The sequence below is a fragment of the Lactuca sativa genome, chromosome 8 (assembly GCF_002870075.4).
Source record: "Lactuca sativa cultivar Salinas chromosome 8, Lsat_Salinas_v11, whole genome shotgun sequence".
NCBI classification, from domain to species: Eukaryota; Viridiplantae; Streptophyta; class Magnoliopsida; order Asterales; family Asteraceae; genus Lactuca; species Lactuca sativa.
The window spans coordinates 179,144,385-179,172,124 of record NC_056630.2 but is presented as its reverse complement, the minus strand read 5'-3'; the positions used below and the strand labels follow the sequence as shown (position 1 = coordinate 179,172,124).

General features: G+C 35.2%; 2 protein-coding genes across 2 annotated transcripts; one reads left to right on the top strand and one right to left on the bottom strand.

Moving 5' to 3' along the window:
* Window positions 1-2,197: 2,197 nt before the first annotated feature.
* LOC111885765 (probable inactive receptor kinase At5g58300) lies at window positions 2,198-5,526 on the top strand. Its single transcript, XM_052766109.1, has 4 exons — window positions 2,198-2,483; window positions 2,607-2,651; window positions 3,334-4,677; window positions 4,752-5,526. Exons 3-4 carry the CDS (start codon window positions 3,396-3,398, stop codon window positions 5,342-5,344), a joined length of 1,875 nt encoding a protein of 624 aa, XP_052622069.1. The 5' UTR covers window positions 2,198-2,483; window positions 2,607-2,651; window positions 3,334-3,395; the 3' UTR covers window positions 5,345-5,526.
* A 9,000-nt stretch (window positions 5,527-14,526) lies between these two features.
* On the bottom strand, window positions 14,527-18,041 carry LOC111885752 (KH domain-containing protein At3g08620). The gene is made up of 7 exons (XM_023881995.3): window positions 17,849-18,041; window positions 17,611-17,699; window positions 16,567-16,718; window positions 15,743-15,859; window positions 15,531-15,647; window positions 15,322-15,465; window positions 14,527-15,219 (listed from the first exon to the last, which is right to left on the bottom strand). The coding sequence occupies exons 1-7, from the start codon at window positions 17,926-17,928 to the stop codon at window positions 15,070-15,072; spliced, it is 849 nt and encodes a 282-aa protein (XP_023737763.1). The 5' UTR covers window positions 17,929-18,041; the 3' UTR covers window positions 14,527-15,069.
* Window positions 18,042-27,740: the final 9,699 nt, after the last annotated feature.

The window sequence follows — 27,740 nt, the reverse complement described above, 5'->3', positions numbered from 1 at the left end:
TCAAAATGTCCTTTCGGCTGTCGCGCCTAGAAGCCTGATGTTGTTGATTTGAGAGCTGCAATCGTTTAAATCGGTAATCACAACCAAAGCTATCTCATCTCTTTGTGGTCTGATTTCTATCCCCTCTTCTTAATTTCTCATTCTAAATCTCTCTATTCTTTTAACCTGTTAGCTGTTCTACATTTCAATATTCCAATCATCAAGTTCGATTTTTCTTAACCTTTCATTCTAAGTCTAATCAACGATTCACCAATCACCACTCACTATGCTTGATTGGGTTCGATTTTTTTTTCTGCCTGAGCAAGAGAAAAACGGAAGAAAGGAATAAGGAACTGTTGGATTTGTATCTTTTCTAATTTATGGTTTCTCTTCAACAGTTCAATTGATTTGGGTCAGTGGTTGAGTTCATTTTCTCTAAGTTTGGTTCTAATTTCGATTTTTTTCTTAATTTGTTTCTAATATTGAATCTGATTTTTGGTTTTCTTTATTGTATGTGATTAAGCGATTCGTTTTTGTGATGTGAATGACAGAATGAGGAGGCATATCTGATTTATTTTGAGTATTTGGAGTTGGATAAGGAAAGTACTGATTTCTTATTTCTCTTCAAGTGATTTGGATTAGTTTTCTACTTCTCTTCTTCTAATATCGATTTTACTTTCTTTTTTAGCTCGAAATCTGCTGCCATCAACCTCTCTAAACTTTTTTGTTTTTGTTTATTATTTCTGTGATGTGAATCAGGAGACTGATTGATTGAACCTCTCTAAACTAGTTTTATGTTATTCAAATTTTAAAGTCTTCCGTTTGCTAAAATCTTGAGTTTTTGAAACTATTTTTGAATAAAAATCTAACAAAGTAGTTATCGGGACACGGGTTACCAATAACGAAAAAAACAACATAATTAACCCTAATTCTCTCCCTCTCATTTCATAGAGATAGACAGATTCATCAAACCAATGAGGAAGAATAAAGTTTTGATCAAGTTGGTGTCTAACAACGTTTTAGGTCTGTTTGTGCGGATATTGATAATGGCAATCAATTGTGATTGTCATCTCATGCATTAAAGGATCCGTATGCATCAAATGTATGGTCCAAAACCTTTTATGGTTAGTTGATTATTGATGTATAATACGATCATCTTTGGGGTAAATGAAAATTAAAATTAAAATTTATGTTGCGGGTTAATTCTTTAAATTGCTTTTGGCATTGATCAAACCCAAACACCCTTCTGGCAAGATGTTATGATTGATGAATCGACTCCTCTTTACCATACCCATACATACGGTTACATATCGCTATCACCAGGAAAGAATATTATTGGTTGTTTTCCGAAAAATTTTGAATGTTATTGGTATCCTATTGTAAATTTGAGGGAGGTTTTTTTTAGCATATATTAGGCCTTCATTTAACTTTTTTGCTATGAGCTTTTTATTAAGATTTGCAATAATCGTGTCCTGCTTATCGTTTTTTTTTTCTTTCATTATAATTGTAGTTTTCATAAATATATGATAAAATTCAAACCGTTTTTGGCTCTTAATCTTCGTACACATCCTCCTTTTGATATTATGATTATACTAATATAATATTATATGGAAGAAACGGGTCATTTTTCATGGGGTAGTTGAATAAATAAAAAGTCAAACCTACAAAACGTAATGTACTTACGCAAGAGAAGATTGTAATATTTTAAAAATAATTAATTTAATAAATCTACTTTCAAAAACTCAAAACAATGAAGTATGGTGATAAGTTGTTGATTTGTTGTACCAAAAAGCTATATGTGTATTTAACATTTCTACGGTTGGCCTATAAATTTTCTATTCCAAAATAATGAAAATAAATTATTTTCCAAAAAATGAATATACTCCATAATGATTGAGTTATACTAAATTTTAGTTTATTTAATATTGTTATGTCACAAAATTAATATAAAACAAAGTTTTTTATCTAAAAATGCTAACTATATTTTGAACTTATAACTAAATATATAAAATTAATTATCTAGTAACTTTTTGTTACTGATTAAATAATTATTTATAAAACAATATTTTTATATTTTTATCTATTTATAAAACATGAATTTTATTTTATAAATGTATTCAACGGATTAAAATAATATAAACATATTTGTGTGTTTATTTTTTAATAATTAATCCCATATAAAACGCGTCGGCCTAGCCACTCATGCCATAATATTTGCACTGCCCTGTCCCCAACATCCATCGTCAACAGAGCAGTTGCTTCTGCTCCCTTTCTTTATTCACTCTCCAAAACACACACACACACACACACATTGTTATGTGTGTGTGAAAGGAAGCCATCGATTTCGAGATCTGTGTTCTTGTTTTACATATAACGTCCCGTTTACTTCACGAAGAAGCTCTCAACTCAACCGCCAGTTTTCTCCTTGATTACACACACATGTGAGTAGATTGTGTGAGTAATTTGAATTCAAAGAGTCTATTCTGCTTCATAATCTCTGAAAGGTAAGGAAAATGTAGTTGCATTCATGTTTTTTACATTTGTATAGAAGAAATGTATGTGAAAAGCGAATCTAGCTGCGTAATTGGTTTCTGCTAAGCTGTTTCTTCGTTTTCTTCGCGTCTCAGGTCGCCGGAGAGTTCTAATAGCTGACGATCGCCGACAACTCATCGGTACTCTCTCCTCCCCCTCTCTCTCTCTCTCACAAAAAACACATATTCAGACTTTTGCATATTATGTGAAGTTGTTTGATTATTTTCAAATCTAATCTTCGAAAACTTTCCAAGTTTGGCGCCAGATTTGATTCATGTAGGGCATGAAATTTTCTGGCTACAAGGTTTTCTAGGGTTTAGCTTAAACAGCAAGATATAGAAGCCACAATAGTAGAATACGCGCATTTAGTAGTTAATTAAGGTTAATTTGTTCTTTTACAACTTCCCGATTTTGTTTAGGGTTCTAAATTTTTTTGATTTTTGGAAGTTTCTGAAGAAGCTTATCAAACTGGAATTGAATATACACAATAACACAAGTAAGGTTAGTTTGGTATTAATTATGGTCCGTAATATATATTATTTATTTAGTCATGTAATCATGGCAGTTTAGTTGTTTACCTAAATGTCAAACCTTTTTATTAAACTACTAATAAAAAGTTGATTATTTTGGCATGAGAAACTAGTAATTTAATAAGAGTATAGTAACAATCAAAATAAGAATATGACAAATTCTTTAACACCTTTGTAGACAAATGGAAAAAGACAATATGTCCATTTCTTTATATAAAACTTTAACAGCTATTTCCTCTCTTTTTTCCTTTTCAATGTACAAATAACTGATACCTCTCTTTTATGATATCAGGACTAATAAAAGAAGAAACTAAAAAGATATGCACATGATAATCATCTTTCTCTAAGTGCACAATGAAGCTACTCTCTTTGTTGTTTCACCTACTTATAATTTTTTCCCCAAGTTTCGCTGATTTAAACTCGGACAAAATTGCCCTTCTCAACTTTGCAAGTAGTGTGCCACAAGGTCGAAAACTCAACTGGAAAAACAACACTTCAGTTTGCAAATCATGGGCCGGAATCAGTTGCAATGGAAAACGTGTAACCATTCTCCGGTTGCCCGGAATTGGACTCTATGGTCCAATTCCGGCCAATACTCTTGGGAATCTCAATGCCCTTACAATCCTAAGCCTTCATTCCAATTTCCTTAATGGAAGTCTCCCATTTGATATTCTTTCCCTCCCTTCTCTCTCCAATATTTATCTCAACAAAAACCAATTTTCCGGCGAAATACCCTCCTCTCTCTCTTCCCAACTTTCTACCATTGATCTTTCCTCCAATTCATTCACCGGAAATATCCCTAATTCAATCCAAAATTTAACAAAACTCCAAAGTTTTAATGTAAGTAACAATCAACTCAATGGATCTATTCCATCATCTTTAAAAAAGTTCCCATCTTCATCTTTTGGAGGGAACTCCGGACTATGTGGGCCACCCCTTACTCAATGCCTCTCCCCCTCTCCCTCCCCCTCCCCCTCCCCCACCCCTACCCCATCCCCATCACCAACTCCATCTCCAACTTCTTCATCCTCACCTTCTCCATCTACAAATCGTGTTTTACCTCCTCCACAAATGACATTTCCGCCCTCGCAAAGACTACCCACTTCACGAAAAGACAACAAGAAGCTAAGCAAAGGTGGGGTGGTTGCCATTTCGGTTGTTTCCTCTTCGGTGCTATTGCTTCTTCTTTTGTTATTAATGGTGTTTTGTGGAAAGAAGAAAGGGGTGCAAAATGGAAGTAAAGGGAAAGGTTTAGGTGTGGGGAGAATCGAGACACCTAAAGAGGACTTTAGTAGTGGATTGCAAGAGAATTTAAGGAACAAATTGGTTTTCTTCGATGTGTCATCTCAAAAGTTTGACCTTGAAGACTTACTTAGAGCATCCGCAGAGGTTTTGGGAAAAGGTGGTTATGGGACAACTTATAAAGCGATTTTAGGTGAAGGAACAATGGTTGTGGTTAAAAGATTGAAAGAAGTTGTTGTTGGAAAAAGAGGATTTGATCAACAAATGGAGATTATCGGAAGTGTAACAAAGCATCCAAATGTTGTTCCTCTTCTTGCTTATTATTATTCCAAAGATGAAAAACTATTGATTTATGATTGCGCAGGATCCGGAAGCTTGTCTGCTTTATTACATGGTATCTGATAAGAAAAACCCTAATTTTATATTGTTATTTGTTACATTTATCCTTAAAATCGATCTTGAACACAGGTAACAGGGGTTTAGGAAGAACACTGAATTGGGACACGAGATTACGAGTTGCTCTAGAAACTGCAAAAGGAATCGCTCATATCCATTCGGGAAACAATTCAAAACTAACTCATGGAAATATCAAATCATCGAATATCCTAATCAGTCAAGGAAACCATGCCCGGGTCACGGATTTCGGGTTGACCCAAATCATGGGTATACCTACCCTACCCCCTCGCACCTCAGGCTACCATGCCCCCGAAACAATAGAATCCAAAAAACCAACTCAAAAATCCGATGTCTACAGCTTCGGTGTTCTCCTACTTGAAATACTCACCGGAAAAGCGCCGGTTCAGGCGGCGGTGGGGCCGGAGGAGGTGGTGGATCTCCCGCGTTGGGTTCAGTCGGTGGTGAGGGAAGAGTGGACGGCGGAGGTGTTTGATGTGGAGTTGATGAAGTATGCGAATATTGAAGAAGAGATGGTGCAGATGCTTCAGATAGCCATGGCGTGTGTTGGGAAGAATGCGGAAACGAGACCTAAGATGGATCAAGTTGTTAGGATGATTGAGGAAATTAAGGTGTTTGATGATGATGATGATGATTCTCTTATCTGATTGTGATGAAGAAAGTGTATAATGTTGTGGGATAAATGGAAGATTAACAATTTGCTTTTATAATGTATTTAAACAGTTATATCAATTTATAGCGTGGTAGTTTTCAACTTTTGTTCTTGTTAGGATAATGTTGCTTATATGATTTGTTAGATATTGGAATGTACAATGTTGAAATGCTATAACTATAGAGGCTTAAGTCAATCTAACTTTCATACTTGCACACGACTAGTCCTTCATCTTTAGACTATGTACTTAATTTACTCAAGATGAGAATTTCCTAACATTAGGAGTCTAATAATTTTATTCAGGAACCTAACATCTAATAGTTATACAATTCAGATCCAACTTAAGGAAAGTGTTGGTAAGTGGATGTCATATATGTGTCCTGAAAGCTCACCAACATTTTCAAATTTGTGAATCATTAATTAATTTAAATGTTATAAATTTTTAACCCCAAATGTCTTAGTGTTATAATTTTATCCCTTTTAAAATGATTTTGTCCCCTAGAATCTATGACTGTCTGAATGGACGAGAATAACGCTCTTCATTTCTTCTTTTATCTCCTAAGATTTGGCCTTGTGGTATCTATCAATTTTACAACAACTAGATCATCTTTTTTCTCAACATCTTTGTCTTATGGTTTATGATTGAGAAAATAGAACAAAAGTCACAAAGTTTATATCAAAATTTTAATTTGCACAACAAGAAAAGGCACCATTTGGGACGACGAAGAGCGTCACAAATACTCAACAATGTCATCCATAAAGGCTTTAGGGACGACATGTCGTCGCAATTGAGTCGCCGCAATGCCCTCATAGCTAATACACAAACAGCGTCCCAAAAAGTGTGGTCCCTAATAATCGTCGCCGTTGATGCTCTTTGTCGTCCCTAAAGGTGGTGTCCCTAAACATATTCCGGCAACCGGCCGGTGTTATTCCGGCCAAGATTCTCGGAGGTTCTGTCGTCGTAAGGTGTCGTCCCTAATAATGTCGTCACTAATGCCTTTTTTTTTAATAAAATTTATATATTGTATAATTTTATATTATAAAAATGCAGAAATTATAATTTAGAAACCTGCATTACATTAAACATCAAATAACATACACAAGGTGCAAACCTTACATAAACAATCTAATAAACATGAAATAATAATTGAAACATGAAATGTAGTCGATCTCGTCCATATTCTAATAAATTCATACTAACATCACCCATAACATAAAATAAGAAATACTAATCGTCTTCCCTATTGTCGTTTTCCTCTTCGTTAATGGTCGCATTGTCGACTTGCTTGCTAAATGAGTGGATAATATCTCTAATTGTCATCACAAACGTCGGGTTTTTGAGAAAAATGTTAACATCCACATCCTACAAAATAAGAATATAAGTTAAAATATATCAAACTATAAAAACAAATTATTATTACTTAACAATTAAGTCACAAACACATTAAGTCCTTAACAATTTAAAAAACTACCAAATTCATAACAATTTAACAAACTAACAAACTATCAAACTACAAAATTCACAACAAATTAATAAGTACATATGTTGGTTGTGATGTTTGTGACTATGACTGACACTGAGAAGGAACACTTGTACCCGCTACGGAAGGCTTAGGCCTGATGTCTCTCACATGTCACCTTCAAGCACCTAACACATTCTCAAATAAGGTAGTTTTTCTATTATAACATTGTACTTTAAATGATAATGTGAATTATAACATACAATTTTGTTTTGTTTTTTGAATTAACATCGTCAGTCATAACATTTTACATACAAATACACATATACACAAGCAAATAATGTCGTCCCTAAACGTTATATTTCTTATTGTGTATACACATGTCTTAACACAAGTAAATGCATCTAAGTGAAATAAAGCTTGTTGTATTGATATAAGAAATGAGAAATATAAACAAATAACCCAGCTATTACCCATACTAATATCAAATACACATATACACACATATGTTCTATACATATACACATACAAAATACCAAATATACATATACACACATATATTGTATACATATACACATACAAAATACCAAATACACATATACACACATATATTTTAAGCAATTAGACTATTACACATCTTAAAACCAATCAGAAATACATTTGCACATATTTATACATTGATAGATTTACAACATATACACATTTATACATTCACAGATTTATATGATATGCATATATACGAACTAATCAATTTCAATACACACACACACACACACACACACATATATATATATATATATATATATATATATATATATATATATATATATATACCAATTCAATACCATATACAATACTATATATATATATATATATATATATATATATATATACCAATTCAATACCATATACAAACACATGCATATACACTACATACTTAAAATTAATTAACAAATACCTACGCCCGGAGACCAAAACAGTGGTGGTGGTGGGTCTCTGTTTGTGGTGGTTGCCAGAAAAAATCTCGACAAAACGGTGGTGGCTATTGTGGTGCTTAAACAGGCAATACTCAATAAACTAGTAAAGGAATCGAGGTCAGAATCGTGAGAGAAAGAGAAAGGAAGCCATATCATCGTCGGAGTCGTCGAAAGTCGAAGCTATTAGCCAGAAATTGATGTTGGAATCGTCGGAAATCGAAGCATTGTCGACAGAAGTGGACGAGTTGGTGGTGAGGCAAGTCGGAGAAGTTCCCAACTTAAAAAAGGCCGAAAATTCTCCAGAGGAATCGCAAAATCACCGATGTACATCGGAGATTTCGTTTGGGAAAATAGTTATAACATTCCAAAATTCAAGGCCAAAAATTTCATTTTTAAATAAGTTGTAATAAAACCATAAGTATAAAAACATCCATAATAACAGCGCATATCAAAACCAAAGTGTCAGTAATCAAAACGTATTATCATAAAATAATATCAGAGTATAATTCCAAAGATCTCATGTGTGGAAAATCATAGTGTGATGCGCTGCGATCGAGCCGACTCATTTCCTTTGAAAACGAAGTACGTGAAACCAAAACTGAAAACCGTAAGCACGAAGCTTAGTGAGTTCCCCCATCATACCACATACCATACAATCATATACTGTCAGGCATACCGGGGTGCCCGACCTACCCCAGGGCAGGCAAATCTGGGTGCCCGACCTACCCTGCTGCGCATACCGGGGTGTTCGACCTATCCCTGCTAAACATACCGTGGTGCCTAACCTACCCCTCCGATTTATCTCAACCAGTTACGGAGACTATTTCCCCCTACTACTACCACATAGAAACATAACATATTCATACTGTGAACATACTGCTAGGCATGCATGGATACTGACTACCCCTTCGATATCTTTAAACCCGTATCAGAGACTATTTCACCCCTACTACTACTAACACATATATTAGAGCATCCTAGCACATAGAGCGTATCAGATAGTTGCAAACTAGACAACTATCACAAAGACAATCATCTCATACATAATCACCTACTGGTGGGTTTGCATTAGTGTCTTAGACCCACCTCTACTGAAAGGTAACCCACCTCACACTACTGAAGTCCCGTAGATAAAACTCTAGCTGCTGGATGACAGGTCATCGAACTATCAATCATCAAAATAACACCCAATCAGTAATTGGGTTCCAACATATACCCATAAGTCCATGCTTAGGGTAAAAGACTGCTTTACCCCTATCCTAGCTTGATTCAAGCCCAAGACCCAATCCAAAGGCCCAAAAGTCAAACTAGGAATCAAAGCCCCACATATGGCCCAATTTTCCAAATTGGGCCCAAACCTTTATATGGTCTTATTCAAAGGCCCAACCATTTAGTCCAGTCCAACATTTGGCATTTCTAATGGCCCAATATCTCATAATCATGAAGGCCCAAACTATGGCCCAATTTTCCGAATTAGGCCCAAACCTTCATATAGGCCTTACCCTAAAGCCCATCAACATATTCTAGTCCATATGATTATTTTTGGATGGCCCATTACTAATCCAATTACCAAAGCCCAATGGAAAGGCCCAACTCAAGGCCCAAGTGAAATTAGGGTTTTCACATAACATGATGATTACGGTTATGTTTTCCTACTTAACCCATTAACGACTTAATCCATTAAGTCCAATATTGACTTAGGTTGATTGCAAATGGTTATTAATTAATATATTAAGTATAGTGAATAATTCAAGTGTGGGTCCCAATTAAATTCCTAAAGTTAGGGTTTCACATAAAATGACAATTAAGGTTAAGTGTTTCTCACTTAACCCATTAAGGACTTAATCCATTAAGTTCATCACTTTACTAGATAAGTCATATGGTGTGATTAGGTGTAATTCACAATTCCATTCCAATGGCCCAAAAATTAAGTCATTAGATCCATTAGGGTTCATTAGGCCCATTAGGGTTTCACTAGACCCATTAGTCACATGTTTGAGCTTTTAGGTCAATTAGGGATTCATTGGGCCCATTATGGTTTCTTTGGGCATACTAGGGTTTCATTAGGCCCATTTTGTCCAACCATCCCAAACGAGTTAAACATAACAAGCACATCGCCACCCGACATGATGGTTGGTGGCGGCAGGAGGCGGCAGCCACCACATCACGGTGGTGGTTATGGGTTTTCTTTTCATTATTCCACTTTCCAATTACATTTTACAAAGCTTTAATCCCAAAATAAACACACATACACAGCCACCTTGTGGTGGCCGGCGGTGGTACGTGGTGGTGGTGATGCCTTTTTTGAGAATTCCAGCCAAACACACATGCACACCTACACGTCTTTTGCTCGGAAGGAGAGGCTAACCACCCACCTGGTGACGTATGGCGGTGGCAGCACCACGGGAAGGCGGCAAAAGTGGTGGCTATCATGGTTGGCGGCCATGGTGGTTATTTTCCACGATTTCCGGCCAGCAACCCTCGCACTATATGTCTCGGATTCAACAACAACACCCACCCACGTCTGACATGATACCACCGCTCCCAACCACCGACTAGGCGGCTGGTGACGCTGGAACGAGTTAAGGTGGCGATCAAAAGTCGTTCCCGGCGGCAACGACGGGCCTGACGTCGAATCCATAAGGAGGAACGAAGAATGAGGTGTTTTGGCATACTGAGAGTCTTCTGTTCGCCCATGGTCCACGTGACGTCGTCCTTGTCTTCGATCTTCGATCTTCAGCGCACCTCATTGTTGTTCCCGACGTTGATCGGCAGCTGGTGGCGTTCCGATGGCGAGTTAGCGACAGCAGCAGGCTCGATACTGCAGTGGCGACTAAGGAGTTCCTTGAGGGTAGCGGTTGTAGATGTTCCCTTAGGTTTAGGGTTTGCGTCCATGAAACGATGGGGAAGGGGGTCACCGAGTGTATCTCGTGTCCTCATACAACTTTGGTACACTTTTCCATGATCGGCCCCTCCTCACAGATTTTGTTTTCAATTAAGTCCGAATTTTACCCTTTGGCCTTTGCTTCCATAAATTCATTCCAAATTCGATCCTTAATTTACCAAAAGTTACCATTTAGTCCCTGCCTTCATAAATACTTACAAAACCAATCCGGAACTTACACTTTTACCCCCAATCTATAAAATTATGACAATTAGCTCCTCGAGACCAACACCTTACTATATAATTATTAATTTTAGGGCTGCTATACATTCATTAATTTATTTATTTACTAGTTTATAACCCGTGAGAACCACGGTTATAAAATTAATTAAACTTTCATATAAAAAGTCAAAATTCTTAATTAATTATTTTAAATAAATTATTATTTAAGAGAAATTTTTTTAGTTATATAAAATTATAATCGTTGATTTAAATAAATACATGAAGTTATATCATCTTATAATATGTATTAATTTTATTTTATTTTTCAATCTAATATTATTAATTTAATATAATTAGAGTGAGAAAATTGAAATTTAAATAAAAGAATCAATTATTAGTTTAATGTAATTAGAGTGAAAAAAATTTAAAATTTAAAATTTTAAATGAATAATTAATAGGTGGACAAGTGACATGATAATGAATATATAATATTAATGAGGTGTTCTAATTGTATGACACTTGTCAATAGGAGATTAAACATATTCTTTTATTAGAATAGAGATTTATTTATTTCATAAACGGGGTGTTACAACTAGGTGGGTTGCACCTGATCCCACATTGGTTGGGAAGGAGAATTAAACATTCCTTATAAGGGGTGTGGATGCCTTCCCTGTCACAACGCGTTTTAAAGCCGTGAGGGTAGCAAATCCCATAAGAACTCTGCAGTTAAGTGTGCTCGGGCGGGGGTAGTACCAGGACGGGTGACCCCCTGGGAAGTCCTCGTGCCGAGTGGCCCAAAGCGGACAATATTATGATACGTGCCGGAGGGGATATTACAAATGGTATCAGAGATAAGGCACAGGTCGATGTATTCAATAGGGATGTCAAACCCTATAATGGGGGGGGGGGGGGGGGATGAAGGTGGGTTGCACCTGATCCCACATCGGTTGAGAAGGAGAACTAAACATTCCTTATAACGGGTGTGGATACCTTCCCTGTTACAACGCGTTTTAAAGTCGTGAATGCAGCAGATCCCATAAAAACTCTGCAGTTAAGCGTGCTTGGGCGGGAGTATTATCGGGATGGGTGACCCCCTGGGAAGTCCTCATGTCGAGTGGCTTAAAGCGGACAATATACGTGCCGAAGGGGGGATCCCCTGGGAAGTCCTCATGTCGAGTGGCTTAAAGCGGACAATATACGTGCCGAAGGGGGGATGTTACAAAAGTTGTGTGGAGTATCTGATTTGGGACGAAGGGGAACAAAATGTAAGAACCTTTTGCAGCGACGCCTTTAGCGACAACCGCGGATCAATAGCAACGACACGTTGGAGGGAATCCATGGCACCATTTTCTAGTGATTTTTGATCGTCACATCTGCTCGATAACGTAGGGCCAAGATTGCTTCTTGAGAGTGTCACACGGATCACTACTAATTAGGCGACAGAGTCGCTGCAAAATGTGTCGTCCCTATTAACTGTGCGAGAAGCAATCATGACCATTGGATCTTATGGGAAATTTACGGCCACGATTGAGTATAACGTTCGTTCTTCGGATCGCCGGTTGCTATCATTAGTGACGACATTATTAGTGGCGACGCCGTCCCAATAGCGACGAAAAGCCCGCGTTTGTCTGATGTCGTCCCAAATGCCTCTTGTCGTCGCAAATAATGTCATCCCTAATGGTCATTTTTCTTGTTGTGTTGACACTATGTTATTTTTTGTCTCAAATTTGACAGTGTTTCCAGTTTGTTACAATTCTGACCAATTGACCGGTAAAACAGGTTGTCTGCTGACGTGGCATAATGACATGTCAGTTTTGATGACGTGGCATGTTGACATGGCATGCTGACATATCAAAATTGAACAAAAAAATTACAAAAGATACTAAATTTTCATTTTTTATAATTTTGACACTAAGTTTTTATTTTATTTTTTAAATTTTGCCACTCAGTTTTTTTGTTCCAAATTGATTATAATTTTTCCAATTTTGTTCAGTTTTAATGACGTGATACTCCATTTTTCTGTTCCAAATTAGACATTATTTTTTTGTTCCATTTGAAACCGTATAAATATTTTTTTTTGAAACCATATAAATACATTTTTCATTTAAAAAACCATATTTTTGTATAAATACAAGGTTTTTACATTCAAACCATAATATTATGTATAAATATGTATTAATTATATTATAAACATATTTTTCATGCACTATTGTAATGTTAAATGAAGGAGTATATCTACAAGAACCAAAAATCACAAATATATACAACGAACGGTCGCTTAGTAAACAAAACGAACACCAGACCCTCGTGTTCACGAGATCAAATTAGTTTATCTGATTGTGGATTCAACATCTTCAAACTCATTTTAAAGTTACATATCTAAAATACAATTATAATATAATTAATAAATATTTATACATAATATTATGGTTGGAATTTAAAAAACATTATATATATATATATATATATATATATATATATATATATATATATATATATATATATATATATATATATATATATATATATAAGGTTTCAAATAGAAAATTGTCAACATTAAACAAAATTGAAAAAAAATAATATTCGATTTTGGAACAAAAAAAATTGAGTGTCAAAATTGATTAAAAAAAACTTAGTGTTTTTTGTCAAGAGAAAAAAACTCAAGTCAGACACTTGAGCATGTCATGTAAGTATGCAACGTCATCGTGCCACATTAGTAGGCAATTCGATTGATTGGTCAAGTAGTCAAAACTATAACAAATTAGAAAATATAGAATCAAACTTGAGACAAAAAAACACAATGTCAAATTAAAATTTTAATGTAAACTTAATAAATTTTATATCTTTTCCTTTTAATGATTTCCTCAAGACCCTCAATCAATCTCTTGTTCTCGTCCACACATTTCATTGAGTGGCACTATATCAACTTGTTCAATGAGCCGCTTTGTCACGTAAACAACATGAAAGGTATTGTAGATACCTTCAAGCTTAGGAGTAAGATCAAGTTTGTAGGCTTTTTCAATATCCTTTTTAAAATAATGAAGGGTTTAATATAACATGGTTTAGTTTACCTTATTTTCCAAACGATTAAAGCCCATGTCATGGAGAGAATTTAAGTAGCAATTGTTCACCAACATCAAGTTCCTCTTGTCTATTCTACAAGTTCACAAACTCTTATGGTAATTTTGGGTTGTCAGCCTGCCAGCATTCTCTTATAAATGGTTTTCACATTTCTCATGGTTGATAAATATGTATATTTAGGAGTACTTAATATTAAGAAATAACTTCCCCAAATTTCCCTTAGACCCTTTTACTTCAGGTGACATTTGTATGAACCCAAACTCTTTTATAAATCACGTATTTGGAACAACATATAATAATATATCACATTGTACCTTTGGTCTTGTCGTATTAAGGCACTTCCCCTATAAAACTTACAACTTTTAGGCCCTACAAAAATAATGAATTTAGGAAAACATCACATTGGAAAGAACATATTTAACACCTGGTACACATCAAAGCATGTTATGTTGTCCTCGCAGATGACACCGGTATCCATTCATCCACAGGTTGAGTTTAATCAAAACAGCAAAAAGTAAAAAAAAAAATAATAATAATAATAATAAAAATAACATTGACGTCCACCAATCTATTTATATGAATAATAATAATAATAATAATATATACGATAACATTATCGCATAATGTCGCGGTTTTACCAACACAAGAATAAATCAAATGAATCAAAGTTTACAACACGCATCACCTTATAATCACCAAAACAAGAATAATTATAAACTTAAGAACCAAGAAATTAAAAACAAAAACAAAAATAAAAAACCCAACTTTTTAACCTTTTCCGCTTTGTACTTCGTCGCTATATCCATCATTCAATTTTTTAAAATTTAAAAAAAAAAAAAAAAAAAGTTTTCAAAAAAAACAAAAAATAAATTCGCCCGACAGCCTATACTTTGGATTTTTGTGTTTCCAAAAGCCATGAAATATATAAGAAGGTGCATAGCATACCCAACATGACTCTTGGAGAGCAAGTAGTGTGTGTGTGTACAATTATATATGATGATGATGATGATGATGATTCCAAAAAAACCAACCGCCTCACCGGTTTCATCTCCTTTCAATTTCAACTGTTTGCACCGTTTCATCAAAGTCATGTGTTTTAGCGGCCGGTTTTCGCGCGTTTCATGCCACTGCTTGTGTTGAATGGGGATACGCTCCCACTGGGTCCCGGACTATCTTCTCGGAAATTGGAGTTGAGCATTGCTAGCTCCCGTAATTGTTGTCTTTTTATATAATCTTGAGATTCATCCTGTGTATTTATTATCGGATATTCACATCAGAAAAAGGTGGAGACCCTTAAAGTAGTATTTTGACAGATAAGAATAAGAAAAGATAAGATGAGATAAGATACCACAGGTTTGAGTAATTCTTCGATTATTTCTTGAGCTTGTCTGAGCCTGATATCAACAACACTTGCTGGTAAATCAGCTTCAATCAAAATGTGGAGTGGCTCGTTTAGATGTTCATACCCTGGTCTTCCCCTTAGCTTCTCTTCCTATAATAATAATAAAAAAATGATGAGCCAAAAAAAAAATTAAAACTAATTAAAAATTAAAATACCTGTTCGGGGTCCTTGATTGACCCTTTTCCTCTTATATAAACACGACAACCCGTTGTACCTTCTACCCGTTTTAGCGAATTGCCTCTGGGTCCGAGAAGCCTTCCAACAAAGTTAAACTAGAGTCCAAAAATATATATATATATCAAGATTAAATTAAATTATTATAATTTATAAATATAAGTTTTCAATTATATTAATAAAAAAAGCATACATTTGGATAGGTATCAACTGGTATCTCTAACCGCAAAATTCTCTTGACAGTGTATGCACTTGGACTTGCTGGAGCTCCTTGCCAGTCCATTGTTGTTCCAGGTGGCCCACTTAACCTCTGTCATCAGTCAACTATTGGTCAATTCATGATCCAAAAATAGCAACCTACTTTTCTTTATGAAAAAATAACAATCTATATGTATGAATTCTTAATTAACTTTTATATGTTTCTTGAACCCATTTTTTTTATTTCTGCTTCTACATGACTTATCACCACCACTACCAAAATCTAAAACTATAAACCACAAATCAGATCAAACCCTAATTTTATACAAATGAAAACTAAATATGATTCCTATTCAAACCCTAAAATCGATTTAAAAAAAAGTTAAGTCTTGAATCTTAGGTAAAATATTGCTCTGGAATGACCAATTTTGGAAAGTAGATTACTATCTTTTGTAACAAAAAAAGTAGGTTGCTTGAAAAAAAATAAAACAAAAGTATCTTCTTATTCTACATACTTGTCCTAATACTTTCTTAAAGAGAAAAAAGATTGCAACCAAATTAGGACAAGCTAAAAAAGAAAAGAGTTACAATTATGTTTAGAAAAGTATATGGAGTGAAAGCTTTATAATCAGGTCCATAAAAAATCAATGTTAGAATAGGCAAGAAGTAAAGAAACAGAAGATAGTGTTTCTTTAAGGCTTATATGATCATACACGTATACCATGAACTTGTATTTATCACTTAAAACAAAATATCATCGATTAATATAACATCATAAAAAAATAAAAAATAAAATAGTAAATTGAAATACACAAGTACCTCTGGTGGAAGACCATTCCAGCCACTAATCCTACTCCCAGGAACATTTGACATAAGATTTGAAGATGCCATGGGACTTGGACTTCTATGGCGCAGTCTATCAAGCTCATTAAACCCTTGATTTGGCAGCATACTTGAAACCCTCACAATCTCTGAAAAAAATAATCCGATTTGAAGCAATTAGTTAAAAAGTGGAAATATGAAATGATTTAAGTTTCATCTAATTCATACATGAATGAAAATACTTTATCAATTCAACTTCAATTTCAATGATGAGGATGAAGAGGGCATTCACGTCTTTCTCACTGACATCAGTCTCAATCATAGTCAGATACAAGTACAACCTATAACTTTTTGATACTGTGTTTGACATGCACTGGACTAGGAGTCGAGGACTAGGACTATGATTGAACCTGATGTCAACAGGACAAAAGTTGCAATTTTGTGTTCAACCCAAAAAGGTGCGACTATGACTTGTTCCAGATCTCGTGCAAAAGACATGATTGCCCTCATTCCCCATCAAAAAATAGTTGTGAAAAGTTTGTTTAGTTTTGTCAAGTCCAGTCTAGTCCCTTTTAACAAACGCAGCCTAAATGTGGGACAAGGGTGTAAGCTTTTATAGTGTGCTCATCCTCCAAGATTATTGAGTAAAGTATGGGTGTCAAATGTAAAATGTAAATTGATAAGCACCAGGTGTAGATTGTAATGGCATCACCAACACTAAATCTAACACCATGAGCAAACACAGATTTCAGTTGATAAAGAGAATTCATGCCACAAGTCATTAATATGTCTCCCTCCCTCTAGGAAGAAACTATAAAAATTGGATAACTTACAATGGTAAAGATGCAATAAGATTAAGAATAGTTTATAAATTGAGTAGATGAGCAAAGTTTCCGAAGTACTCAATGAGGGCAAAACCTCCATTATTGGTCCGAAAGGATACAAGGGGGGATCTACATCACACAATCGGACAATTCTCTTTGCACAAAGCATGAACTCAAGAAGAATAAAATCCAGGAATTAAGATCTAGGAAATTGAACCTTGATTTAAGAGCCTGCTGCATATGGGAAGAACTTGCATAAAAGGCTGGAGCTTCTGATGCTCCTCCAATAATTCAGTCAAGTATTGACTGCGACAATAGCAAAAAATAACAACAAAAACAAAAAACCAATCAGAAGACAGCGTTGGATAGATCAAAAACAAACAACTATGAAGAACCCTAAAACGAAGATGAAGTTGAGAATCATGAAAACGAGAAGAACATCAAAATTGACGAACCTGTCGACATCTGCGTTACTTCTAATCAGTGGAGAGACAGCTCTTGCTGGAGAGAAGTTGGGATTATACAAACCCGACATGGGATAAACAAGAATCCAACGAAAGAAAGGGTGGAAAATGAGTAGAAAAAGGGGGAGGCGGGGGAAGAGGAAGAGGGGAGGGGAAGAGGAAACAATATAAAAAGAAAGGAAAGGAAAGGGTTTGTGTTGGTGCCAATAATAAGGAGGCAGGCAGAGTACAAAAAGGTCGGTCAAATTCAGCAAGAAATTGGGGCAAATCTTTCTTTACTGTTGGTTTGCTTACTTTACTGGATATGACTCGACTCTGTTTATCCGACTCCTTTTCATCATTATTAACCTTACAATCTTCATTTCCACTCTTTATCCTATATAATAATAAAAATAATATTCTTAATATAATATTTTACAAAATTCATCCTGGATTTTTACATATAGAGTATTATCTGTATACAATTACAATGAATTTTTACCATAAACTTAAGTCAAGAAAATATATGGTGGTTTGAACATGTTTAATATTCATGTTCTTACTCTTGAGTGTTGAGTGTCATTCAACCTCATTTATAGTATGTGATTGTATCTCCCTAACCCTAAACTTTTGGGCTGAGGCAAGATTGCATCCGATTTACATTCTTTTTACGGTATAAGAAAAAAGTATTTGATTGTTATTGTTCTTGTTCTTGTTCTTGTAATTACAATGTATTTATAGTGAATAACTAATGTTAAAGCTTATTAAAGTTTCGCACAGTATTAACATGTTGGGTGTGCTATATAGGTAAAACATTGCATATAAGTATGGTGACATTTATATAAAGTTTATAATGTAGTGATTAGTATATAAAAATGAAAGGTTATCTAATTAAACTCACACCTCATTTGAATTCTATAATTAGTAAATTAGAACCCTATAATCTTGTTTCTATCCAAACACATCCTCGAATTGACTGACCATCTTTTAAGTCGTTCATCATTAATAATTATGGAATTGAATGAAATTAAATAATTTAGGTTTTACTTTAAATCAAAATAATTTTTAAAACGGTGAAAATCAGTACTATTTATACTCAATTGGTGTAGTGTCTCAAACCCAACGGTGTAAACTAGCGTAATAACTTCCTAATCTATTCAAAATGTTGATCTAAGTTATTAGTAGCCTATAACATGACCATACCATGTTTTTCTATCTCATATAAGATGTAAACTAGCGTAATAACTTTTTATATCTATTCAAAATGTTGATCTAAGTTATTAGTAGCCTATAACATGATCATACCATGTTTTTATATCTCATATAAGTTGTTATACACATTTCCATTTAAACTCATTTCCATTATTCCTTCGAAAACATAATACTTACAATATGATCATACCATATATATATTTTTTTTTATCTCATATAAGTTGTTATATACATTCCCACCTAAACTCATTTCCATTATTCTTTCGATATGCAACATGTTGTAATTAGACAAATTATTGGAACCATAATATAGGAAGCACACAAACGCTAACATTATTTACTATAATAAGAAAATCAAGCAATATGTTTACCAAAAATAAAGTTGATAATGTTTTTATTAAAAATGTCAAAATTTTGTACATAAAATCACAAGACAGAAACAAGTACACTTAAATCTTAATTGTTTACAAACTAATAATGAAGAAATAGTGAAATATATTACATGAGTATGACAAGTTTTTAAAGAATATTTTGTTTATACGAAGTAAAACTCTATGTAAATTTGATGGTGAATTTTTTTGACAAAGTGATTGTCCTTGAAATCGAAACCATACCGAAACTTAAAACAGGAACTGATGTGTGTGTGATCGGTTTCGATTTTAGCTATGTTACATTATATGTAACTTGTTAATTTACACCACCAATCAATATAATATAGCATTTTCATGTCACTTTATTTTTTTCATATTTTCTAGTAACATCCCAAAAATACAAGTAAAAAAAATTTCATTTTCAAAATACCAAAAACAATACAACCATTTATTTCCAAAATCAATCAATGTATAAAGTAGTTTCAAACATCTGAGTTAATCAAATAAATAGTATGGAATGAACTTTATGAGATGTTGTGTGATTATGTCGGTCCCTTCCCTTTGGAACCATAAGTATCTGAAACATTTAAACTATGAAATCATAAGTACAAAATTTAGTGAGTACCACAAAAATACAACATACCATATATAACATAACGAGTATATTTCAACCCCTAAACGATTTTTATAGGCCAAATCATAGTCTTACTTTCTGCCATGGGTCAAATCATGGTCTTTACTTGTACAAGTGACAGCGGTCGGATCCCGGTCTACCATAAAATTGTCAAGGGTCAAACCCTGGTCTTCCATGCAAATGTCAAGGGCCAAATCATGGTCTTCCATGCAAGAGTAACAAAGAGAACTAGCATCCTATATAGTATAGTGATAAGACTCACCTCACAAATGCAGCCAACAGCTAGCAAGCTTACACGATTGAAAAGCGGATGCTACACACCTCTTACGGAAACATACAAGGTAAACCTTTAGTCTACCTACTAAAACTAGCCATTTGTCAAACTAGGTCAAAGTCAACTCCAACTGCCTTCCACGTCGTGGCCAAGTGGCCAACTAATGGTCATGTCATTGTCATTTAACTTCATCCCGATCAAAATTGCTTACCACGCCGTCGAAGACATGTTACCACACTGTAGCAGAATACATACAACATATTCGTGACTGGATCAGTCTCCACGTCGTGGAAACTCTACAAGAATAGCTTAATGGATTAAGCTCGTAACTTCTAATCCCAAGAGCTCTTAAGCTCATATCTGAATCTCTACAAGGTCTTGATGGATAAAGTTTCCAACTTTATCCATTAAGACACCCCAACAAGTCAAGATCTCTAATCCAAAGTTCTTTATGATTGCACCAAAGGCATAAACACCAAAATGATTCATGCAAGACCATTTTTCAACCAATACCATGGTCTAGAAGCCGAAATACGCACCCGAGGGCTCCGAAGTACACTTAAACTCCAAAGACAAGAAGATTGGGACTAAAAATCTCATAAAAGACCTATAACAACATCTAGAGAAACAAGGACCAAGGTTGAGACTTTATACCTCCGCAAGGTGTGAAATGTGATGAAGATGCTGGATCTAGGCTGGAACTAAGCTAATAACCCACGAGATGAGCTTTTCCTTTCTTCAAACTTCATAAAGATGGCTTCATACACTCAAAACACACATAAGTAGGCTAGGGTTTGGGACGGGGATTGATTTCAGAGGATGGATGTTGCCAAATGAGGTAGCCTTAGGAGTAAGTGCCCTTAAATAGGGTACAAACCTAGAGATCTAGGGTTTGCACCAAAATGGTCGCCATGTCGTGGCAAATAGGTTGATACGTCGTTGCACTACGCAACTCTGCATTCTTAATCATACAATTGCTACATTGTGGGGCCTTAGCCACCATGTCATGGCCCAACCAAAACCTTCACAAATAATAATTAAATAATTAACTTGGGAAAAACATTATCTGGAAATGGATGTTAAAGCTCTCCTTCACTTGGATTAGATTTCGTCCTTGAATCCGTTGTTGAAAATAACTCTGGATAGTGCTCCCTCATCTCGTCTTCGGGTTCCCAGTTCCACTATAAACCCTTCTGGTGCTACCTTTACACCTTCATTAAACCAATCACCTTATTGCACAAGGCCTTTATCTTCATGTCTAAAATCACAACCGATTTCTCCACATAGTTCATGCATTCATCGACCTGAATGTCATCCAAGGATACTACTACAAAATCATCAGTCACACACTTCCACATCTGAGAGACATACAATGTATCGTGAATCTAGATAATCTCAACGGGTATATCCAAACAATATGAAACCATGCCCACACGGGGTGACAATCCTAAAAGGTCCAATGAATCTGGGGCCCAACTTGACCCGCTTCCGAAACCAGATGACACCTTTCCAAGGTGATACCTTCAGAAGCAAAAGATCTCCCACCTGAAACTCAAGGTTAGAATGACATCGGTCAGCGTAACTCTTCTGCTTGTGTTGTGGGGTTTGCAACCTATCTTGCACCTGCCAAAACAACTATGTTATCTTAAGCACCACTTCGGTGCTCCCCTTCACTCATTGACCGACCTCACCCCAGCAAATCGGAGTCTAACACCTCCTCCCATAAAGCAACTCAAAGGGTGGCATACCAATGTTGGCATGATAACCGTTATAGGAGAACTCGGAAAAAAGAATATAGGTATCCCAAATACCACCAAAATCCAACATACATGCACACAACATATACTCAAGGGTACGAATAGTCCACTCACTCTGTCCACCAGTCTGCGGGTGATAAGCAGTACTAAAAAGCAATCGGGTACCCAACTCCTCGTGAAACTTCCTATAGAATCTGGAAGTAAAATGGAAGTTGCGATCAGTAACAACAAAAACCGGAACTCCATGACATAGGACCACCTCCTTTATGTAGAACTTATCTAACTTTTAAGCTGATGAACTCTAGTGAATCAGAAAAAATGGGCACTATTGGTCAACTAGTCAACAATAACCCATATAGAATCAACTTCGTGTGTCGTCCTTTGCAACTCTGTGATGAGATCCATAGTGATCTCCTCCTATTTCCACATGGGAATAGGTAACAACTACATCTTTGTCACACCCCCGAACCAGACGACGGAAACGTCCGAGGGATCGCGTGACTTAAATTGAATATCATCACAATGAATATACATGAATCATAACATAAACATCACCATGCATCAATACATTACAACTAGCATTGTTCACATCAAGTGCATTGTTTAGACATTACATATCCATAGCATAAATTGTTCGAGAGTTATCAAAACATGAAATCCTAACACACCTGATATTGTTCTTCAGCTTATCGATTACTTTCGAATACAAGTTATTTGAAAACGTCAACATATGAAATGTTGGTGAGTTCATAAGTATGTTTGATATGAAAATATTTGTGTAGTCGTGAAACCCAGAAAATCCGATATTTTCTGAAAAGATCATTGTTTATAAAAAGTGTGAAGATCCGTAAGTATATGCATGATGATTTCAATTGTGTATAAATGAAAATCCTTGTATCGAAACTTCAAGTGGAAAGTATTGAATTCCCCCGAAAAACCCGATGTTTTCCGATAAAATAGTATGATCGTTTCGTAGTGTTGTATCGACAAGACAAATGAATGTGATCATCGTTGATTACCCGGATAGTATTGGATTCGTTATGTGAGTCGTTATAACCATGCATGATAATGACTAGTTCGTCTGTCTTGGTATTCTAGCGAACACCGTAATTGATCTTAAGATTTTGTCACCCTAGAGTGGCCGAGTCTAACTGTAGCGAACAACTGAGGTGTGGGGGAGTCACCCCCGTATAGATCTATACACAAATTTTCGCTCTCCCTCCAAGAGACTCTGATTATAACTACAGACTACGACCGACACTCGTTGGTGCCGTCCGTTATAACTCACTTAATCCAACTGAATTTGATTACTAGTGATTAACGACTTGTATTTGTTTACTTGTATTGAAGGTAAGCCTAACATACGAGGAGAAGAGGATCATTATGTCCCACTAATCACGTATGTCCTTTAAGGCTGTCGAGTATACGAAGGACGTCTTGGCCTATTTCGCATATGATTTATTTGGACCTTACTCGCAATGCTAATGGGCCACTAAGGCCCAATAGCATATGAAAGCCATTAAGGGTCCCTTAAATATGTCATTGGGCCACAGGAGGCCCAATAAGCAAGAGTGAATATGTCAGGCCCAATAAACATGATATCGGGCCACAAAGGCCCAATAACACATATAAAAGGTATTGGAGCCCAACTTTTGAATTTCTTATGTTTAATCGAGTTTAATTTGTATTGTTGGTATTTGTGGTATATTGAATGTATAATCGTAATAACGAAACATTTTAGTGTTAATTTATAACGGAGTTTTTGTTGTATGTGTATTCGTTTTTTTGTTTTTCTAGAGTTGTAATTTGGTGTTTTTGACTCAATATCTTAAAATAAAATAATTGACTCAAAAATATTGTTTATAAATTTCCTGCCCATCTTTAGCAAAAATGACAATTTTAGTCCCTTATAAAATAAAAAGACATTTTTGGCACTTAAGCCACTTTCTTGACATTTTTAACCCATAGACTTGTTCAAATGATGTTTGGAACTCACAATTTTATTATTTGACAGTTTCATCCCTTTCAGAAAAATGTTTCTCGGTTAAAGCCCAAACTTTTGCAATTTTTACAATTTTGGCCCAAAATCCAAAAAGTTTACATTTTTTATCCTTGTTTGGAAAATACATCATTTTAACCCCTGAATTAGTTTTGTTTACTCTTTTTACCCTGTGTTTTGAGAAAATTACCAAATCAGTCCCTTGTAAGTTGTATTTTTCGCAATTTTGACCCATTAGGCCGAAAAGCCCAAAAATTTGGCCCATTAAGCCACAAATTTTATTGCTAGTCCTTTGAAAAGCATAATGTTCATGAAAACATTTATGTTAACTGTTTTGACCATTTTGGTCCTTGGGAAAACCATGAATGACAATCTTTTACCCAACTTTTGTTTATTTGACAATTCTAGCCCAAAAATTAGTTTTGTGTTATAATATGCTTAACATAACCTTAGATACTAATTTTTATTAACTTGGTAAGTGTTATATATCATAGATTATATTTATCATCCTCCTAAATCCATAGATCTCGAGATTCTCTTCTTTTTGTTACATTTTTACCACAAAAACACATGAAATCACATATAGCATACAAATACACATAGATCTACACATTTTACTTGTATTCTCCCCCATAAAACATATGAAAACTGAAAAAAGAGGGGTATGAAGATCACCTTTGCTTGTTGTTTTCGATTTGAAGAAGAGAAGAGAAGAGTTTGTTGCTATTTTCGGCCCTAGCAAGTTTCTTGGATGGATCTCGAACTTAGAGGGTTCTAAGATGCAAGATCATGAATTTATATGAGTTAAGAAGAGATTTTTGATAGAACAAAGAGTCTAGAGTGTGGATCCAAGCATCAACTTACCTATGATGATGATTTTTGTGAAAAATCCTCCTTTTAAAGCCCTTGAATCTCGAAATTTTTGAAGGAGAAGTGAAGGAATTTGTAGTGTGTTCTTGAGAGTGTTTAAGTGAAATAATTGTGTGTGTGTGATACTCTCGGCCGAGAGTAATAGAAGAAAAAGAGAGAGAGAGAAGAGAAAGGATATTCATGGAAACATGTGAAATTTGCTTGGATATCCCATAGGTATTAAGGAGGTGGCTAATCCTCCTTAATTCTCAAATTCTTCTTTTTTTTTTTTACTATTTGGGCCGAGAGATAGAGAAGAGAGATGGAGATTTGGGCCTTTGTGTTTAAATCCATAATATGGAGCCCAAGTTAATGGTTTTCGGCCCATTGGCCCTTTTAGAGTAATTCACGACCCAAAATTCACCAAAATATGAGTTTTATGGCCCATTAGGGCTATTTAATTTTGTTTTTGGCCCAATAAGGTCCATTAGGGTATTTTATTTCATTCTAGGCCCAATATGGCCCAAAATGTTAAAATAAATGAAAGTGGGTCCAATTAGAGCCCATATAAGAGTTCTAAGCCCAAAATAATCAAGTTGGAAGCTTATTGGCCCATTAGGCCCAATAAGGAAATCCTAGCAATGGACTTAAACCGGGATTTCTAGGGTTTCCAACCTTTTGTTGACTATTTGAATGTTTGTATGGAGTGTTTGATGGAAATTCATTGTTATTGAATAAGCATCATACATGCTTTCACACTTTTTGGTTCACAATTGTTATCTTTGTTGTGGTTACATGGTCTAGAATTCCTAGTTGTGACAATCTTTTCGTGGGGTCTCTGATATTCGGTCTTGACTTTTCGACAAGTCAAGCATCGCTCCATGTACCATATTATCTCCCTCTGCTTACATGGCCACCAATAACTCAGTCTCAGGTCTATATACATCTTCATCGCCCTTGGGTGAATCGAAAACTTCAAATTGTGAACTTCCTCTAACAAAATCTGCCTAACCCCACCAGAAACAAGAACCCCATACCATGTTGCACTAAGTCAACAAACCTCGACTATCTCTAGCAAATAGAGGAATATGACCCTTGATTCTCCCTTCCTTCAAATTCTCATTCTTCAACCCTTCAACATGCACCTCCTTGATCAAATATAACAAGTATGAAGTGATAGTCATCCTCAAACATAAGTCTTGAATAGGATCATTGGTCGCCTTGCAGCTCGAGGCATCGACCACTACGTTGGCCTTCTCGGGAGATACAAAATCTCACAATCGTAATCCTTCACCATATCCAACCATTTGTGTTGCCTCATGTTCAGGTTCGGTTTATCCATAAAATATCTCAAACTCTTGTGATCCATGTAGATGGTATATCGGACCCCATACAAATAATGCCGCCAAATATTGTGGGTAAAAACCACGACCCCCAACTCAAGATCATGAGTAGGATTATTTGCCTCATGAGGTTTCAACAACCTCTAAGTGTAAGCGATCACATGACCTCTCTGCATAGCTTGTACCCAACCCCATAATCAATGGATCTAAATAGACCACGAGATCATCCATACCCTCTGGAAGTGTCATAATCGAAGCCTCACACAACTCTATCTCAGAGTCTTAAATTTCACCTACTGCTTAGGCCCCCATCAAAAAGTGACATTCTTCTTCCCCAATCAGGTGAAAACCATGACCCCAACTCTAGATCAGGAGTATGATAATTTAGTCTACAACCGATCATTATCCATCATAAATTAAGCAAACCTAGTATGGGATGCTTATTTGATCAAATTATCAGGTCAAACACAAGTTTCTCTAAGTCGAAACTATTGGTCCCTTTTTTTTTTATAGAAGTCTTATTTAATGCAAAATTCTTTATCATATATTTATTTAAATTAATGACAAATTTATTATTGATATAGTTCTTAAATATTCATTTCATTTATTCATTTATTTCACTTCAATTTATTTTATTTTAATTTAAGATATTTTTTAGTTTTACAAAAAATCCCAAAACTTATAGCCCTAAAAGGAGGATGCTACAAGAAGATGAAAAACATTGGGATACACAAATCACGAAGAACAAGCCAAATGAATTTTTTCCCCATCTTTGATGGATTTGGGAAGAATCCCATGGAACAAAAATAGAACCAAGCACCACCACTATAATGCCCGTAACTGCGGGCTAAACATTTAAGATAAGATAGATAATAATTATAATATAAATCCTCAATTAGGATTATCATTAGTTGCGCGCATTGCAAACTACGTATTATAAAGCCATTTTAGTAATTTATCGATAAGAGACAAAACAGAAATCCTGATAGAAGATTATTTAGGACAAATAATCTTGACAGAAAATGTATGCGATATGAATCCCATACACATAAGTCACACTCAAATTCGACTTCGTATGCAGAAGTAATAGACTTCCGAAGTTTCACGATCAGACAATGTATCGTAAATAGTGAATTGGAGATAGGTTGCTTATTAGCCTAAATAATCCAAACAAAAGTCATGGTAGTCGTAAAACCGAGAGCATACATATAAAGAACACCCAAATTTGACTTCATGAAAGGAAGTTATGATTTTTCTAAGTTTTCAACGCAGCAGTGTGCAACACTGATATCGAAATTTATAACTGTTGATTGTTAGGAAAAACAATATAAATGAGAGTTGAAGATCTCGTTCATACCTATATGTCGATATAACGACAGTCAAAAATGGATATCATATGAGAAAGTTATGATTTTAAATGGACTTTAACAGTCTAAGCTTGTAAAAATATAACTCAAAATATAAA